This window comes from Barbatula barbatula, assembly GCF_947034865.1.
Source record: "Barbatula barbatula genome assembly, chromosome: 18".
Lineage (NCBI taxonomy): Eukaryota > Metazoa > Chordata > Actinopteri > Cypriniformes > Nemacheilidae > Barbatula > Barbatula barbatula.
This window is the reverse complement of record NC_136781.1, coordinates 3,018,805-3,038,508: the sequence shown is the minus strand read 5'-3', so window position 1 is coordinate 3,038,508 and position 19,704 is coordinate 3,018,805. Positions and strand designations below refer to the sequence as shown.

Sequence of the window (19,704 nt, the reverse complement as noted above, 5' to 3'; positions counted from 1 at the left end):
CCGTATTGAGACAGAGGACACTTACTCCAGACTCATTTATGCTTGGAGTGACGTTGGATGGATAAGATAGACGTATTGCACCATACAAATATTATATATATTGGCTATAATGTGTGGTATCGTGGCCACACCCACTGAAAAAACACTTCTTTATTATATTGGCTACTTTCTTTATTGCAAACATTGATATTACAAATATATCCAAAGGGATCAAAAAGGTCCAATTTAAACAATGAATCAATCAGCGGTGCATACCGTTCGTACACAGGTTAACTGCTATCAACGCACATATTTAAACGTTATCACACAACCGATCGTTTAAAGTCACGTTTTAAAGTAACATGTGACGCACAGTAACGTCCGCTCGGTGTCGCTGTCGCTTTCCAGTTGAAGCGAGCGCAGTAGAAGAAGAGAAGACTGGCGTGTTGTTCCTGTTGCGGTGTGTCGTCAGCTTCTCTTCTCTTCTGCTGTTTTAACACATTTCAATAATGTCTATCGAAATAGAGTCAGCGGAGTAAGTGCATCAAATTGCGTTTTCAAACAGCCGCATGCGTGAAATTGAAGCAGTCGCGTTATTTTTGCAGACAGTGCGGTGTTAAGACTCGCGGGTAGTTTGTCAGGCTAACAGTGTTAGCATTGCAGGCGAATCTTCGCTATTGATCACATTTTTGAGCGACGTTTTATCTTGTCCATACAACATGTGCATCGTTTGTTAATTTGCTGTTAAAATGCTGCTTGCAAGCATCGTGACTTATGTGAACTAAATAAAAGTCCATTTTTTTCTGCTGTCTATGCGTAGTTTTGTCCGCATAGTTGAACAAAGTAGACTTACTAAAATGTCGGTGTGTATTAATCTCTTTCTCCAGCGTGATCCGTCTGATCATGCAGTACCTGAAGGAAAACAACTTGCAGAAGACTTTGGCGACGCTGCAGGAGGAGACAACGGTGTCCCTGAACACTGTGGACAGTATTGAGAGTTTTGTAGCTGATATCAATAGCGGTCATTGGGATACCGTCCTCCAGGCTATACAGTCTCTCAAACTCCCCGACAAGACCCTGATCGACCTTTATGAACAGGTAGGATAACGTTTCTCAGGCCCGTCTTTAAACGAATCGGATTCAGTTCGTTTTGACATTGGCTGATCTGTGAACGGTTGGTGCGTAACAGATGTCGTGGTGTCCTTGCAGGTTGTTCTTGAGCTGATTGAACTCCGAGAGTTGGGAGCTGCCAGGTCTTTGTTGAGACAGACAGACCCCATGATCATGTTGAAACAAACCCAGCCTGAGCGATACATCCATCTGGAGAATCTTCTGGCTCGCTCGTACTTTGACCCCAGAGAGGTGAGGCTTGATTAAATAGCAAGAAATGTGTGGAATGGCATGTTGTCGTAATGCATGATGAATGCCACGAACAACCCGTAGAAATGCAAAAGATTATATCTGTGAACCGTATGACTTTTTAAAAAACAGGCTTATCCTGACGGCAGCAGTAAAGAGAAGCGTAGAGCTGCCATTGCTCAGGCTCTGGCCGGTGAGGTCAGTGTGGTACCACCCTCGCGTCTGATGGCTCTGCTCGGACAGGTGAGCCAAATATCCCTTGCCACGTGTTATGAGCCACCTCGAGTGCTTCTGCAATTTGGTTTGTCTGACGGTTTGTGTGTTTCTCTCTGAAGTCTCTGAAGTGGCAGCAGCACCAGGGTCTCCTGCCTCCCGGTATGACCATCGATTTGTTCCGAGGTAAAGCAGCCGTGAAAGATGTCGAGGACGAGCGTTTCCCCACACAGCTGTGCAGACACATCAAGGTAAAACCCCAGCGAGAACAAGAATCTCCGCCACTTCAATTTGACACGTGGTGACGTGTTTTACCCCAGTGTGCTTTTGCATTTGTTTGCAGTTTGGTCAGAAGTCTCACGTGGAGTGCTCACGCTTTTCTCCTGACGGTCAGTACCTTGTCACTGGATCTGTGGATGGATTCATTGAGGTGTGGAACTTCACCACTGGAAAAATCCGAAAGGTTTGTACGTCCTCTCATGCTCAGTCATCTGCTTTAATATTCACAGTTTTATACTCATGGAGGCGTTTGTTTATGATTTTTCCGTGTGTGTGTGTCGGGCAGGATCTGAAGTACCAGGCACAAGATAACTTCATGATGATGGATGACGCTGTGCTCTGCATGTCCTTCAGTCGAGATACTGAGATGTTGGCCACAGGAGCTCAAGATGGAAAAATGAAGGTATCAAACTCGATACAGACACTGAACTTATAGTACAACAGGATTGTGTTGTAATGGCTTGTAATTTGTTTAGGTGTGGAAGATCCAAAGCGGCCAGTGTCTGCGGCGCTATGAGCGTGCTCACAGTAAAGGTGTCACCTGTCTCAGCTTCAGTAAAGACAGCACACAGATACTCTCTGCCTCCTTTGACCAGACCATCAGGTGAGTGTCTGACCGCTGCCCGTGTCTGTCACCAACACCCACAGTAAATAACTGGATTTATCCAATTCTCAACAGGATTCATGGGCTGAAATCAGGCAAGTGTTTGAAAGAGTTCAGAGGTCATTCTTCATTTGTGAATGAAGCCACGTTAACTCCTGACGGACATCATGTCATCAGCGCCTCCTCTGACGGAACTGTGAAGGTGCAGTTCACTTCTTTCATTATTTTCTCAAAACGAATAGCTTTTAATACTTTTTTGTCTATTATTATGATTGTATGGCAGTAAACAGGAAGTGCTGCGATGGCAAAATCTTGCATGCTGGAAGCGAACTCTCATTGCTAGCCCACAAGTCTGATCCTTTATTTTCTTTTTCAGGTCTGGAACGTAAAGACCACAGAATGCACCAGCACGTTCAAGTCTCTGGGTACTTCTGCTGGAACAGACATCACGGTCAACAACGTCATCCTGCTCCCTAAAAACCCCGAGCATTTCGTAGTTTGTAACCGCTCTAACACTATGGTCATCATGAACATGCAGGGCCAGGTCAGGAAGTCCAACAACATTGAAATGTTTTGTGTCCTCTTGTATATTGTCATTCTCTTAAGTTTTCGTTTGGTTCTTCTGCTGCAGATTGTGAGAAGTTTCAGCTCTGGTAAAAGAGAAGGAGGTGATTTTGTGTGCTGTACTCTGTCCCCGCGTGGCGAGTGGATCTACTGTGTAGGAGAGGACTTTGTGTTATATTGTTTCAGCACAGTCACAGGAAAACTAGAGAGAACCTTGACCGTAAGCCCTCTTCATTTTTCTTTTCCATTACAATGTAAAGCATTAAGGGTGTGACCTGAAATTGGTCGTTATTCACATGAAACATTTACAAAAAGTGGTTGTTGATGTTTATGATTTTGGATCTGTGTCCTCTCACAGGTTCATGAGAAGGATGTCATCGGTATCGCCCACCACCCACATCAGAATTTAATTGCCACATACGGTGAGGATGGACTGCTTAAACTCTGGAAGCCGTAATGTCACAGTCATGTGACTACTCCATGATTCGTTGGAGATGATAGAAAAGTGAGAGTAGGATTCCTTGTCTTTTTAACCCCTTTTTGTACATACCTGTTTTTTAAGTGCAGTGATTTTTTTTTACAAATGGTCCAAATTTAAAGAAAATTTGCTTTGTGAAGCATCTGTAACTTATGGTAACAAACTTTTGTTTTGTCAGTCTGGTATCAAAACTTTTTTTGTCATTGCTTTGAATTTATTGTCTCACCTTTGCAATTAAAAGTTGACTATACTTTGTCTTTCTTGTGTATTGTGTGTGTTTAACGGGATAGTTCACCCAGAAATAAAACTGTTATTCAACCTCAAATGGTTGTTTTGAACTTTCATTTTTGAAGTCGAGAAAAAACGTTTGACAAGTTTTGTTCATGCGGTGGTGGTCGATAGGGGTCAACAGTTTGGTCAAACGACTGGTTTGAAATGATATGAAGGCTGAATAAATGAAACCATTTTCATTTGGTGAACTATCGGTGGCTCTCAATACATTTGTATTGTTCATTAAAAATAAACAGCAATATTGAGGATTAAAGTTTAAAGAATTTTTTATGCAAATGTTACAGTACAAATCACTATTAAACATGTGAAACCGCTATAGAAATATTGAATTGATATTTGTATAAGCATAAGTTATTTTCTTTACCACGTGTTCGGCGGAAACAAATAGTGACGCAATATTCTGCTAAATGTTTAATACAATAATTTTATTTGAATGTGTAAGCCAACAAGCCATATATTGTAGTAAATCACAAAGGTAAAAATGTAAGACACAAATACATCTTTCACTTTCTTTAATTCTTCCACAATGTACCATAAAACAATGCAGGATTTCATAAAATACAAAGCAGCTAAATGTTTTACATGCAGACTATTTCAGAATGGTTAGTTTCCATTTGACATTGTTTCTCGTCTTGGGTGCCATCAGGACTTCAGGATCTGAGGACGGAAGAGCGATTTAAAGCAAAGATCACATGAATGAAGCTTCTTTACTGAGTGCCGAGTTTATGAATCGCTCACCTTGTGGAGACGCTGTGGGTCTCTGCTGCTGGAACGATGTCATGATGCTATTGGCTGTTGAGTTAGGACCTGTGAGCTGTATGGAGAATTAAAAATAAAATATTATTATTATATAAACACGTGTGTATGCGTGCATGGTTATGTGACTCACTGGAGTTTGGCCGCGTTGTACGTTCTCACTCCAAATATCTGGGATGTTGGTCTCCATGAGCTGAAGAAGCTCACTGTAGACACTCTGCAGACTGCTGGCCTGAGCATCAAACAGGAAGAGCACGAGAACCTTCAGCAGGTTGTGAACCTCCTCTGCAGGGTCAGACCAGAGTCATCATTAGTGTATACAAATGATGTGTAATTCCACATTATACTGTATGGGTGACCTCAGCTGACCTTTCATCTTGTCAACAACAGTGATGATCTGAATAAGTGCACGCAGAAGGGCGATGTCCTCTAACGGGCTTCCCTCCTTCAGACTGTATTTTTTCCCTTCTGCTTTCCTCCGGTTCTTGGACGACCTCCTGTAGAGGACATTCATTCAGGACCTTTATGTTCACGGCCATCTGAGGCAGTATGGCGATATTTAAAGGAATATTTCGCCATTAAAATTCTGTCATCATCTACTCACCCTGTTGTCATTTTTATTTCTTCTGCAAACCACAAAAGTGCTTGTAAAATGTTCGTAACCAAAACCTTTGGTCCCCATTGACTTCTATTATATGGACACAAAACCAATGCATAGGGGACCAACGGTTTTCAAAGATTTGAAATGACAAGAATGCATGTAAATAAAGACAGAATTCTTATTTTGAAGGTGAACTATCCCTTTAAGTCAACTGGTGCGCTTTGTGTGCACGTCTGCTGTGATATCACTCACGATGAAATGCGCGAGTTGCTTTGGGAATGCTTTGAACCAAGATGGCTGCCGGTCAGGACGCTACTGGCCTCGGAGTACAGTTCAGCATCTGCGCAGTCAGGACCCTCTTCATCTGTAACAAGACAGAAACATATTTATAACACAGTTCTCTAACTATTCGCATGTCTCCTTTAATGTAGAAATCAAATCTGACACATTATTCTGTACGATCAATAAAAATCCTATTAACGCAAAGAAAATCAATGGATACAAATCAAACTTCTTGTTTACCAAATAACTCCAGCCTGGCCTTTGCTTTGAGCTCTCGTACCACAGCGAGGCGATTTTTGTGACGTATAAACAAAGCCTTCTGGGACTCGATAAAGGACATCTGACTGCTGTGAGCTAAAAGCAATCGAGTAAAGAGTTAAGATATTGCAAAAAACTGAAACGGGCAAATTATCAAATAAATATTGAACTATTTACCATCTAAAATAGCGGATTTCAGATTAGTCTCAATGAAGTCCTCTCTGTTGTAGAAATAAATCTGAAATGAAAAATGTTTGCTTATGACAAGGCTGAAAAACAAGAGGACGCGTTGATGTCAGCAGAAAAAGAAACACGTTTCAGAGGCGTTTCACACAAATGTCTCACCAGTCTCAGCGCCTCTTCCCATGCGGCTCCCTCTATGAGAGCAGAGATCGCCTCCTCACAATCCTGTCAGCACACCAAGTACAAACATTACAACAGAGAATAAGAGAGCCGAAAGATCTTCACTTATTAGCCTAAGACACATCCAAGGACAGGTCAGTGGGCAGTAAGCAGAGATAATGACCATTACGAAATATATGCTGTATATACAAAAACGTTCCTGTACCTTAGCATACTGTTCCAAACACAGAGCGGCTTCTGTGTGCCTTCTGGCCTCCAGAAGTTTCTCTGAAACATTAAACGAACACTACACGTTACAGACACTCATAACATCTGTGTTTTTTATTTCAATGTGCAATCCATAACTTTGTGGTTTAAAAAGCTATACTAAGCATTACATAAAACATGCATAGGACTGTCTACGTTTATAATAATAACTTGTACGTTGAGCTGGTGTCTTGGGATTTTTGGGGAAATGTCAGTTTTCATTTGACTTATTAAACCCACGTAAAACACATTAAATAACCTACAATATTATAGGTTAGGCCTCCTAAACATAAGCATTCTGAATAATATTGAACCTTTTAATGATCCAAATATTTGCACTGGATTTCTCATGAGGGATTCACACACACAAAAACACAAACTGTTCACCTGCTAGGTTTCTTGCGAGCTGCGTCAGCTGTTCGGATGCCAAGGGGATGTGTGTTGCCACGGCGAGGGCGTGTCTCCAGCTCATACAGCTGACGAAAGCCTGGAGAGCACGGGCGGTCTCACCACATCGCCATAGCAACAGCCCCGCCTGCTCTGCCTGATGCTGCTCGACCAGATGCTCCGCGTAGACCACGCTCAGAGACTGATGACATCACAGGAGTTTGGCGTCAGTTAGCGCCAACATATAGGTTTGGTAGTATTATTGTGTAACATATCCACACTATTTAAGTTCAATTTAAGTTTCTTTAGGTAACACCAAATTTTGCAACAAAGGAAAAGATGGGGGATGTTCTTTCTCTTTGTAAATACAAGAGTGTGATCTTAAACATACTCTCCCATTCATAATGCACGTTTGGTACCAGACGCATTGTAAATGTTACAACATGGAAAGATGAAAGAACTGAGTGACCTTGTATTGCTGACAGTCTGAGGGGAAGAGCCCGAGAGCATCGCTGTACAGTCTCTGATCCTTGACTAGGTTTAACAACTCTGTGAAATGTTCTTCACCTTGAAACCCCCAGCCAGAACAAGAGAATTTAACAAATGGTAGAAACTGAAGGAATGATGTCAGAAAAAAGACGTTAGCAGATAGAAACCCACCACACTTGCTGAGATGATGTAAAGCTTTTCTGTATCTCTTCAGGTGTTTGTCGATGGTGTAGCGCTGATAGTTTGGCTCCAGAGTTTTCAGCATGTTCAGGAAGGGCAGATACTCTTTGGGGTCCTATATGTGGCATACACTTGTTATTAACCTCAACAAATGAACGAGAAGATGCACAAAGTTTCAATTTGCAGACTGACCTTCTGAGATTTCTCAGCCACCATGAGCACGAGGTCAAAATCGTAGGTGCCAAGAGAGTGCTCGTAAAGTTCATTTACATTTACAAGGAACAAGAGATACTTCAGGGCTTCCTCTGCGCTCACGGCATCGCCAGAGCTGGGTGGGTTCACTAAGATCACACAGATGACACAACGCAGTCAGTCACACTTTAACACGTTTAATTCAAATGTATTTAAATAGCGCATATATTTCTTACAATGCTGGATTGTTTCAAAGCATGTTTAGAAGAAAATAAAGAAATGGGTTAGCTCACCTCGTAATTCATGAACCTTCTGAAGACAGATTTCTAGTTCTGGCGTAGATTTTCTCACGTGAGACGTTAGAATACATAAACAATATCTGTGTAAAGATTTGTCAAAAGCGTAAAGGTGACTTAGAAAATTATACAAATATATTAGATAGAAATATATCTGACGACGCTTACTTGTGCATGTTAAGAGTTTCCATTGTGGAGCGTAAAGCATCGCAGACGATGTCGACCTTCTTCCCTGCTTTAACTGGAGCTGAACTGGAGGTGGTGCTCGCGGGACATGGGTACATTGTTGTGGTGGTGTCTTCCTCTCTGGGAATGACAAACTATTTTAACAAAGCGATGACACGAGACATTCAAAGTCTCAATTTGAAAAAGCCTTACTTGAGTTCAGTGAGAAACAGGTTGATGTGATTGATGGAATCGATTTGTTTTAGGAACATCTCCACGTTTTCGAGAAACACCTGAGGGTGAAGAAAAGAGCGAGTGGGTGGAAGTGCTGCTATTCATTTAGCAACTGCTAATCACTGAAAGGATTTCCAGCCCTTAAAGAGGAAATGACATCAGAGTGAGGTCACTCACAGAAGGGTTGTGGTCATAGATGAGGTTGAGGTTGATCCTCAGCTTCCTCATGCACTCGAAAGCATCTTTAAATCTGAGGCTGAAACAAGAAACATTTAATGAAAAATTACATTTCGATATATTATGTGTAATATAAAATAAGAATTGGTTTTGTTATACAGTCATTTTTGTTCACTGGTTGTTAAACTCTTTTGTGTAAAAGGAAAATACCCGTCAAGCCACTTCCTGAGTTGAGCGAGCACTAGAGCCCGATGATGGACTGTTTCTAGGTTCCCTCGTGGCATCTTAAAAACAACCAAGAATGTGTTTTACCAAATGTACGTGTCTGAAATCAATGACAGAGAAACACAATCGCGTGTGTAAGTCACTCTCTGTTCACCTGCAGGATCAGTCTGGTGTCCTGAGGAACCACAGCGACGATTCGAGAACCTCGTTCCACCTTACGTACGGTCTCATCATTCTGACCGCCGTCTGAGCTCAGAGCTGACTGCAAACCTGAGCAAACACCAATAACATCTGTTCATATTATAACTTTGAGTCTTCCAAAGATGAAGATTTAGAACTTGAAGTTCACACGTACCTTTAATAGAGAGCGTACTGAGGTTTAGACAGTGGCACGTGTGAGAGTGTGTGGTGAGCAAAAGAAACTCATCATAAACTAAAAATGAGGAGATGTTGGAGGCCACCTTGAAAAGAGCAGAAGAGACGTAGGTGAGTTGTATTGCCAGGATTGAAGAACTTTGAGCTCTCTGCTAGGGTATGGCAAGGTTTCATATACATAACGTGCTATTTCTTTTTACTGAACACATAGAAAACATGATTTCATTTGTACAACTTCTCAAACAGCTCTTTATTAAGGTTGAATAAGACCATTAGACCATACAAAAAAGATGTACGTATGTAAAACAAATGCATTGTTTTCCTGACACAAACCTGCGAGTCACCGATGTAGAGCTGAGATCTTTCGGTGAGGCCTATTAAACACTCCTGTTAACAGACAAATTCATTCAATTCACTTGGGACTGAAACAACGCCTGATGTGAAACAAATCAGATAACGCATAATGCTAGAGAATCAAGTTTACCTCTCCGTTTAGGGTGCACAGTGCTGTCTGAACACAAGATCGGGGAAAGTTGATTGTATTGCGAGAAGAATCCGTCCATTCTGTTACTTTGAGATCTGAAGAGTCTGTATGAAACGTTCACGTGTTAAAAAAACTATAAATGATCCAATTATGTTGTAGCCAAAACTAGATATACATGTAACTAACCCATGTAAAGTTTCATTATCTGTCCATCTTCAAGCTGCAGAGCAACGGTGCCGCTTCTGAGGCTGTGACACAAGCTGATCACATGACCATCCACAGGAAACTCTGACCTGAGAAACAGAGACGTTGAGGTTGCACGCTGAGATGTTTAAAAACATTAAAACACTATGTAAAAAAGGTGGAGGAGACAGCAGGTGCACGATATTTTGGTAGTACCTGATCTCCAGTGTATCCTTGAGATCATGGCTGTCAGATGGAGTGAGCTTTACTATCCGGCTCAAGCTTTTCCCATAAGCTACAGCCAAAAACGAGTCTTCATTTAACCACAGCAGCAAGCGCAGCGTCAGAGGTTCATCCTGATCCATGTCGACCCTGCAAACACAGACACCAAAGTACAGAACATCGTAACTGGTGAACTTTATTGGTTGAACGCTCAAAAAGTACGAAAGTTCTGAAAGAAATTTTATGAAGAAAAAATTTAAACTCGATAAAACCTGTCGATCTGACATACCTGTATGTCTTTTGTAGTTCTAATGGTGCTGAAACGACTTTAAAGCCGGAACCAGGAACATCTTCTCTTCCAGCGCCACTCCCTAAATATATCAAATAAAAAATGAGAAACTTCTAGGTCGAATTCATTCAGTGCAGACAACAAAATGAGCATATAGTTTCCCATCAGCTCACCCTGCCTATATACATGAATGCACCCGTCGGCCGTGAGAGCTGCGAGCTCATTGGTCCTCTGGACTTGAGAGTGAAAGGTGATCAAGTTGACAGGTACAGGAAGTTGAAGCTCAAATGCACACATAGGTGGTGGGATCACACACTGGCGAAATGTTGTCACGAGGACTTTATCTGAAAAACACACGTATGCCACTCTGAAAGGATCCGGAGGACGTTTACAAAACAAACCAAAGCGCTTTCTGAAACAAAACATTAAAAACTAAAACTGATCTGCAGAGTGGTCACGCCTACCTCCATCAATCACAGCCACATTTGCATTGTCATATGAATCGTTGCCATGACTACGCTGAGTGCTCCAACCCCACTCGTAAGTGTAGCTGGCCCACCCTCGCGTCAGGAGATGAAGACGCAAGGGCTTCTCTGGATCCCAGCACACACATGCCGGGGCTTTCAGAGGCTCATTGCCAAAATGTAAACTCTGCTTTAGATACCAGTGATAATTCCCCACAGTCCACAGCTGAACTGAAAAAAAACAGGTCATAAAGTTTACAAAAAGATCATCTGCAGGTCTCTTTAATATTCTGGTTCCTAGATTTTCCTCCAACCCATTGTGTGATGTAAGCCAAGGGAAGTTTTTCGGGTGAGGCTCAAACTGTCAAGTAAAATCTGAAAAGTACAAAACCCAATGATTTGGTTTTTGATTTTCATCTTACTGTATGTGTTCGGATGACCATTCTCTGCTTTTAAATCCTCCATCCAGACAGCCAACACAGTAGAGTCGCTGTTCCACAACAGCTCACTCACCTGACCAAAATACAAACTCTTCATTTATAACCACGTACAGATCTTCTGTAGATTTTCTTTGTAGTGACGAGGAGAATTCTTACCTTGACCTGATCTTTGTCAAAGGGCAGCGTAAAATCTCCATGCAGCAGTCCATTCTTTTCCATAAACACCACGCTGTGTTTGTTAGGGTGTCGCTGTGTGGAAGCGATCAGGCTGCCTGAAGGTCTTCAAGAAATAACGCATGAAATCGCGCAAGCCAGATTCAAAACCTTTTTCTGTGTTTCGACAAAATAAATTGTTAAATAATATTTCTAAATCGAGAAACGAAACCGTACTTCCAGCAAAGAGGCTGCTCCAGACCATTGACAACCTCACTGGTGGTCTGCAGGACACATTCTCGGTTCCACACTCGAACTTTTCGAGCACCTGAATCACAGAATGCTGCTATACTGTATAACTGTCACAAAATTTAAGTTGTATCAATAACAGAGGAGATTCTCACCGGTCAGTGGACAAACAGCACTAACAGCAAAGACCTGACCATCACCACGCCATGTGATCCTGGGCTTCCTGTCGTCCCATGGCAGGGCAGGCAGCACTTCCTGTGAAAGTTAGGTTAGTGCTAAGAGAAAACGATGCTGCGTGTAGACTGATTGGTTTGATAGAGTAAAGCAAACAGTACATACAGCGGCTTTCCTCTGGGCTGCCTGCTTGCCCTCAGAACCATGAAACTGAGTCTCTTTCTTCCCCCAACCAACAGTGATAAACTTATCTGATGAAAAGGAACGGAAACATTTCTATTTAGAGAGTCTGACATACAATGGCTGTGTTCCAAATATTAGAAGAATTATATTAGAATTAAGTCTTTCAATACAATAAATATATATGGAAATCAAACTTGACATCTGCTCTGTTTGGTAAACATAATGGGAACATTAATGCTATTTGAGATTATTATTAAATAAAAGCTCTAAAAAAGCTTTTTGTGGCATGTACCTTCCCCAAAGTCATCCTGATGGATTGCAACCTCAGTTATAGGTTCAAAGTCTTTGGTCATCATGATAATAGTTTGCTGACCTGTCATACCGAACAAGACAAAAACACACTCAATGAAAAGAACTACTGATCAGAATTGACTCGTAATGAATCTGAATAATACAGACCTGTGGGAAGTGTCACTAACTCTTGGTCCGGACTCCATGTCATACCGGTTAGTCCACTGTCTACACTACCAACACACTCTAACTGTGAGAGAGAAATTCATATTGTTAAATAGAATACATCCAAGGGTAAATGCACTTTACAAGAAAACTGAATTCGGATTACCTGATTGGTGCTGAGGTTGTAGAGAATGACATCACCAGTCGCTGTCGCCACACACACTGACTCCTGATCTGGCAGGTCTTGGATCCCCACAACAACACCACTACCATCTTCTGAGAGATAGCCGTCTGCTGTCAGAGACACCTCATTAGAAACCTACAAAAACACAGATGTAAATACACAATGTAAATACAGAGGTAATTCTGCTGAAGCCACCTCGGTTGGCTTGCCTGGGATTCCAACCTACAACCCTTACAATTCCAACCTACAGTATGTCACTTAGCCACCAAGCTCATTTGTGAAACCTACACTGTTTACTTTGAGACTCGTGGAATTTATATATCACATTACCTCTCCGGTCCGAGGGTCATACTCAGCGATGGAGCGCTCAGAAGCCACCAGAACTGTCCCAGCATCACTCCTGATGGTGAAACACTGCGGAGATCCCGGAATCTGAACATCCAAACATCTCCAGCGCTGCAGCAGACTGAGGTTCCTCATTTTGGGAAGATGTTGTCAACCAGACGAGATCTGCAACTATTTTACATTTTGAGTATGACTGGTTTGCACAAACATAAGTACATGGGTAGCACTGTGATGGTATTAGATGGTCATAATGTGCTGATCGGATATTCAATCGTACTGAATAGTTACTTACCATGGTATTCAAAGAACACACTTTTTAAATACAATAATACTACAAGTAGTTTACAATACTATTTTGACATTAAAACAGGAAGGACACATAAAAGCAGGTTTTTGTGTCTAGTGTACAACGATATTGAGTCCAATCAACCATCTTTATCAAGATAACAGGAACAAAAAACAAATTCCAACTAATTTTACAATGTACTATTCTGCAGGGCACAACGTCTATGCCTAAAACGTGCTCGTATAAGACAATTTTCTTTCTTTCTTGAAGACACAACGATCAGTGAAACTTACCACGTCGTGTGCTTTATTCGCAGCTAAATAAAGAAAAGGATCATTTGATGTACAGACATTTCCAACATACACACGTTGTTGACAGCGCAGAACTCTACGCCGTAGATCAAGTTGCGCTGTACACCGTCATCAAAACCAGCGCCCCCTGTCGTCGCGGAGGGAATTACACCAAAGACCTTAGATATTAACAAGTCGCTGCAGTGGTGTTACTATAAAAATCGTAAAAAAAAAGTTCAACCCGACACACGTTCGCTCTGAATAAGACTTCTAATCAAAATACAAATTGTAAATTCGTTATAGACAGACGCTATTGCGAAGTTATGCGGGGAGCGGGTGTTGCAAAAGCGCATGCGCGGTCGCTGGAGAAACATGCTAATTCTGTTTTTACGGCCGCAATATAAACAACACAAATGTATGTCGCGTTTAACTCTTGGTTAGAAACGTGTTATGTTGTGTGTTGTCTATATAAGTAAGCAATTTTAGAGATATCTGCCTCCCCTCGCTCACGACTGTACGACTGAATATATCTGCCCGGAGAGTAGAGACTTTCCTTAAAGGGACTGTGGCACACATTTAACGCACAAAGCACATGACAAGTCATCTAACGTGTTCATTCAGTCACACAGCTGTACAAAATCGTACAATCTGACACGCATAGCTTAGATAGTTGTCATGTTTTGATGTCATGAAAAGAGAGGCTTCATCTACAATCTCCGTCACACCCACTGAAGACTTATTGCTGCCCTACCCCAACTTATGATCGTCAAATATAGGACTCACTTTAAGAAATATGAGTCATTGATCGAGGAAGTGTTCACGTACAGACTCTTGTTGGAGGTGCGAGCTGGAATGGGCTAAACAAATGTGCCTTTATTCTCTAACAGAAGGTAATATGTCACATTTGTTATGTAAACAGTTTATTTCATTATGACAGTGTGAAGAGTGCACGCGTGATGTTGACTGATAATGTCTTGGGTGTTGGGTTACGTTTTTTAACATTTCATGTCGAAAATAACACGGACTGTAATAAACAGAAATGCATTAAATACTTATTGTTTTTATAAATATAAATACATTGTTTTTTATATTACCACATTGGAATGTAAATTGACCACTGGTTTGTTAAGCGTTAGATAATGTTTAGTTTACCAAACTTGTTTTATTATCTTAATAAAATAACTTTTGTATGTATACGTTTGTATGTACTTAAACTGACACTGACAGACAAATCCTGTCATCGTCTATACACCTTCGAGTTGTTCAAAATCAAAACACTTCTTTGTTTTGATGAACAAGATATTTGGAAGAATGCTTGTAACCAGACAGATTTCCCCCATTGACTCCCGTAATGGGAAAAAGCACGTAATAATTTTTTGGATTGTTCTGTTGAACACAAAAGAAGATATTTTGAAGAATGTAGGACACTTTTGACCACCATTGTACTTTTCCTATGGGAGTCAATGGGGGGCAAAATCTGTTGGGTTATAAGCATTATTCCAAATATCTGTGTTTATGAGAACGAAGAAATGTATACAGATTTGAAAAAACTGTGATTGTTGACAGAATTATAATTTTTTGGTGAAGTGTCACTTTAACACCTTTTTTGTATTTTATAGAAATCACTACACTTGTTAATGTGCTACATGATTTGTGTAAACTGTAGTAAATTATGTAAAAGAATTGTCATTTATTTTATGCGCATTACATTTTTTGTATGGCACAATCTATAGAGTATTAATGTGGACTACAGTTTTAAAACAACGTTTCATTATTTATGAAGACACTGTGCTTTGTTTTATTGTGAACAGTTGAACATCCTACCAAATCGAGTTTCTTGTAATAGTAACTTGATTGACCTGAATTCTGATTCTTATCCTTTGAATCAGTGTGACCAATAGACTGATATTCCTTTAAGCAGATGGAGAACGAGGAACTCCGCAGCGCTTGTTCATCCCCTCCACCAGACATACGTGTATCTCTTGCAGATCAGAGTATCTGTTCAGAGGAAACGACCCAACAGGAGATTCGGAGCATGTCAGAACAGGCTCGGGAGAAGGAAGACACCCAGATCCATGCGGCTCAACCAGACGTCACCACCATCGATTCTGGAGGTTCTTCTTCTCCCAGCCCTAAACTGTGTGGCTATCTCAGCAAGCAAGGTGGACCCTTGAAATCCTGGAAGTCCCGATGGTTCACCTTCGAGGAGAAGAGCTGTCAACTGTTTTACTATCGCACGGCACAGGACATCAATCCTCTGGGTAAGGTGGATCTGTCTCGTGCCACGTTCAGCTACCCGCTGAAAGGAGATGAGGGAACTTTTCACATTCAGACCCCAGAGCGCACGTTCATACTCAAGGTAACCGTAATTTAAGAAAGTACACATGAGAGAAAACCACTATTGTAACATTTTAAGGAACAAATGGGCAGAACGACATGCAGATTGATGAATGAGAACAACGTGGTGAATACAGGAAATACATTTTTCTGAAAAGTGTCCAGGTCAAAAAAATCAACCTTCGTTAATTCCATATCAAAGATTTTGGGCAATACAAGTTCTGTTACACTACCATGTTACAGGAGAGAAAATGCAGCTTTTGCGGCTTTTTATTTATGTTGACTAGTTGGCATGTGTTCAGATTCACTTTATAAGTTTGCATGTTGTGTTGAAATTCAGAAACAACACATAAAAATAGCTATAGGAAGTTGGAAATGCCCTGTCTGTCTTCCATGTTCCCTCTGTAATGTATGATCTTTATAAAGTTTATTCAATTCTTATAGAGAGTGGCCGACCTGAGCAATTTATTAGCTGAAGATTTATTATTTATTCACCCTCATGTCATTCCAATCCTACATGAATATATTCACCAAAAAATATATTCTGAAGAACGTTGGCCCCCACCGACTTCCATTGTATGAACACAAACCGCTGAGACATTTCTCAAAATATCTCCTTTTGTGTTCCACAGAAGAAAGAAAGTCATACAGGTTTTGAACAAAATAAGGGTGAATAAATGATGACAGTATTTAAAAATGTAAATAACGATTCCCTTTAAAACCTGGCTCGACAGTCTCTCTTTTTGCTCTTGGCTTCAAAAGTATGTGCTATCAGTGAAGTCAGACAGTGTGGTCCTTGTTTTTTGAAGGGGCACATTGATCACGTGACTGCTCTTGGTGTGAGATGCACCAGATATTTTAGTATCAGAAATTAGGTCAGTGAGAAAGGGCTACTGGTATTACACACACTGATCAGATAGCGAGAAAAAGACAATCAAGTAGATAATGTGTTCATGAAGACGTTGGTAGGGCAGAAAACAATGGACTATCATCCAACTAAAAGACTATTGCTTGTAATTGCATATGTGAAATACAACATTTGTACTACTTTTTGCAGTGGTCAGTTGTAAATATTTAGCATTTTAGTGTACAATAAAACTGAATATTTGGTTACATCCTCAAAGGGTCATGTTATGTGTATTTAGTTTCCTCTTCTCAGTATGTCACTCTATTGTTACACATATAAATACTAACCAGCACGTGGGTTAATAATGCTATACTTATAATTAATTATAATAATCATAATATAAATATTCATTTGTTGCTCGTGCTTGACCAACTTACCATTCTGTTTGCAGGCTCCTAACCGTGATGCGCAGATGTACTGGCTGCAGCAGCTGCAGATGAAACGTGCATCATACAGAGAGCAACATTCTGGACATTTCTCCCTGCCGAAATCAGATAACCAACCATTAAATAGCACACCATCGGCACAAACATGCGCTGGTAAGACAACACAGATTTTATATCTGCAACATAATAATTTAAAGTAAGATCTTGAGGGAGGAAACATAATATATTTGAATGGAAATATTTGAATGCTTGTCGTTTGCATAATAAAAGTTGCACTGTTTATGAAATATGATATAAAGGCAAATGCAGTTCATGGAGGTTTCAGCCGTTTAGCTAGTTAACAGAAAATGAAAGTATTGCAGGTGCATTCGTCGCACTCGACTCTTTTTATAGCCAGTGGAGTTACGCCCCAAAATTAGAAGAAAGTTGCAAACCAAATGTTCAGAAAACAAGAAGTTTCCCAAAATGGAAAAGTCATTGTTTGTACAGCATTTGACTTCCACCCATGGCTAAACCAGGAAATACACCCATGGCACACAGACACAGTGTAGATACAGAAGCATGAACTAGCCAAGAATACAAGGTGGAAAGCACAGGATTATGGGAAATATTGAGAAACACAAAATTAGCTGACAATGAACAAATGGTTGCTCCGCTGACCACGAGTCATCCATGAAACATAATGTATAGTCTCAGAGAAGAGGTTGCACAACAGTCTGATATTTTATTACAGATGTTTGACCAGAACATTACAGTCATACAGTCTCCATCTATGTGTGTGTTCCACTCGTTCTGTTATCTATCTCAACAAGAGGGTGTGTAGCCTGGAAATGTCAAGGACTCAGAGTCATTCCAGTAAGGGTTTACAAATGCAGGAAAGCCCATTTGGGATGCTTGTGTTGAAAGATATGGAAAGGTTGTACAACTGCCGCCCTACTGAAAACAAGTCTCAATAATAATCCATATCAAACATCCTGCACGTAACAAACATCTGGGGTTTGAAGTGAACGCTAATAGAATCTTGTGCTTAGCCACAAAGATATTAGTAGGTCCCCTGGGCAGGATGGGGATGTTTTAAAAGGTTTTAAAAGTAATGATTCATTTTGCTTTATAGCCCAGCAGTTGTGAGGGAAACCCTTTGGATATTTTTGCTCCATTCTGTCAAATAACCTACATTACTGATAACAATCTGTAACAAAATGTCGAAGCTTTACATTAAGGAAATTGCCATCACACATTAATATTGAAAATTGCTTATTGATTCAATAACAATTAACAATGCATGAAAGCATCTTTTCCGGGAATCCAAGTCAGGCCGGCCTTGTTGTTAAAATCAAAAGTGCTAAAAGCCTCTTCTTGCCTTTTAGACAGAAAGTTAAAAGATTTTCTTCAGGCCCAAGCCCTTGCATCCAGACATTGGGAAACCAGCTGGAGAATTACACTGACTAATGCAGGAAATGAAATCGCAGGAAGCTGAAACAGATAGAGGAACTCTTCAAAAAAATCTTTACTATTGCATCACCATCCTAATGTAACCTACATGTATACAGAGATTAAGAAATGTGTAGTTCATGTTAACCTTTACTTGTCCAGGGAAGACAGCAAAAAAGTCAAATTCTTCTGAAAATGATTACAGTTTCATTTCTACAAATAATATGTTGTCTTTATAATATCACACTGACTGTTTGTCTAACAGTTTAAATGATTCTCTATAAAAAAAAGCATATGTATTTTAGAAAGGGGTCTCTCTTAAAATGATCATATCATATTTGAGGTCCTTGGCGTGACAAGGTTTGAAAACCCCTGCTTTAAACGAATCTTCACGGTGAGTAAATGGAACTTGTAGGCAGTTATGATCAGGAATCTGAGGCATGCTGGGACATGAGGTTGCCTCACCCTGGTGTAAACACACATTGTCTGGCTATCAGAAAGCAGGGTGGTACACAGCACCAGCAACAAAATATAACAAAACTGAACCGAATTACACGTACAGTAACATGTTTTAGAAAAGATCTTGTCTAATGTGAACAGTGCGCATTGGTTTATAAACCCTGTTAGTGACAGGAGGCATGTGGGTGGACGATGAATTACTTTTCTCCATATCCAATGTGCTGTGATCTTGCTCCTCCATTACATTATTGCTTTTAAAACTATAGACTATTTAAACTATAGACGCTTTTTATCCAAATCGATTTACATTGCATTGTACAATACATTTGTTATTGACTTTGTGCAATCCCCTGGGATCGAACGCATGGCCTTGGCGTTGCTAGCGCCATGCTCGAACCATCGAGTAGTTTACACATATATTGAGATATTTCATACATTATTTCACATAGATGTCTGTACTTTTTTCAATGCTCATTTAATTTCTGTCTGTTTTTAGCTGATTTCTTGCCAGTAGTTAAAACACCTCCAGGCCTGGTGGGTGAAGAAGCTGCCAGTCTGCCCGCTCCAGGAACAAACAACCCTCTTAATATGTCAATCAAACATCCTCTTATTGAACTCCAGTGAGTAGAACGCTTCTTGTGTCAGCTCTGATAGCTTTACTGATGGAAGCCGGCGTTATTTCCTGTGTGTAATGAAATAAAGCTGACCTCACTACACACACACGCATGTATAAATGTTGTTCTGTTGCCCAAATCCTTCAAAAAATGAAGAAACTCATACAGATTTGGA

General features: G+C 40.6%; 3 protein-coding genes across 3 annotated transcripts in view; 2 read left to right on the top strand and 1 right to left on the bottom strand.

The window, feature by feature from the left end:
- The first annotated feature begins 345 nt into the window (after positions 1-345).
- Positions 346-4,084, top strand: smu1a (SMU1 DNA replication regulator and spliceosomal factor a). The gene is made up of 12 exons (XM_079480004.1): positions 346-514; positions 867-1,077; positions 1,189-1,341; positions 1,471-1,581; positions 1,674-1,802; positions 1,895-2,014; positions 2,117-2,233; positions 2,307-2,434; positions 2,510-2,636; positions 2,811-2,978; positions 3,066-3,218; positions 3,357-4,084. The coding sequence occupies exons 1-12, from the start codon at positions 489-491 to the stop codon at positions 3,453-3,455; spliced, it is 1,542 nt and encodes a 513-aa protein (XP_079336130.1). The 5' UTR covers positions 346-488; the 3' UTR covers positions 3,456-4,084.
- A 69-nt stretch (positions 4,085-4,153) lies between these two features.
- Positions 4,154-13,553, bottom strand: elp1 (elongator acetyltransferase complex subunit 1). The gene is made up of 37 exons (XM_079480461.1): positions 13,399-13,553; positions 12,805-12,990; positions 12,457-12,609; positions 12,294-12,375; positions 12,127-12,207; positions 11,817-11,902; positions 11,633-11,732; positions 11,466-11,556; positions 11,232-11,355; positions 11,058-11,148; positions 10,636-10,866; positions 10,345-10,515; positions 10,172-10,253; positions 9,877-10,032; positions 9,664-9,770; positions 9,478-9,581; positions 9,327-9,380; positions 8,974-9,079; positions 8,773-8,888; positions 8,604-8,677; positions 8,394-8,472; positions 8,196-8,275; positions 7,986-8,123; positions 7,815-7,900; positions 7,522-7,670; positions 7,321-7,444; positions 7,130-7,227; positions 6,661-6,862; positions 6,233-6,294; positions 6,010-6,072; positions 5,842-5,902; positions 5,647-5,760; positions 5,377-5,488; positions 4,893-5,020; positions 4,657-4,808; positions 4,506-4,581; positions 4,154-4,424 (listed from the first exon to the last, which is right to left on the bottom strand). The coding sequence occupies exons 2-37, from the start codon at positions 12,952-12,954 to the stop codon at positions 4,357-4,359; spliced, it is 3,951 nt and encodes a 1,316-aa protein (XP_079336587.1). The 5' UTR covers positions 12,955-12,990; positions 13,399-13,553; the 3' UTR covers positions 4,154-4,356.
- Positions 13,554-13,978: 425 nt separating this feature from the next.
- Positions 13,979-19,704, top strand: part of tbc1d2 (TBC1 domain family, member 2) — an 11,260-nt gene continuing 5,534 nt past the window's right edge. The window contains exons 1-4 of the mRNA XM_079479321.1: positions 13,979-14,285; positions 15,317-15,754; positions 17,031-17,178; positions 19,412-19,535. Coding sequence (XP_079335447.1) covers positions 15,317-15,754; positions 17,031-17,178; positions 19,412-19,535 — 710 coding nt within the window. The 5' untranslated portion in view covers positions 13,979-14,285. The remainder of the gene's footprint in view (positions 14,286-15,316; positions 15,755-17,030; positions 17,179-19,411; positions 19,536-19,704) is intronic.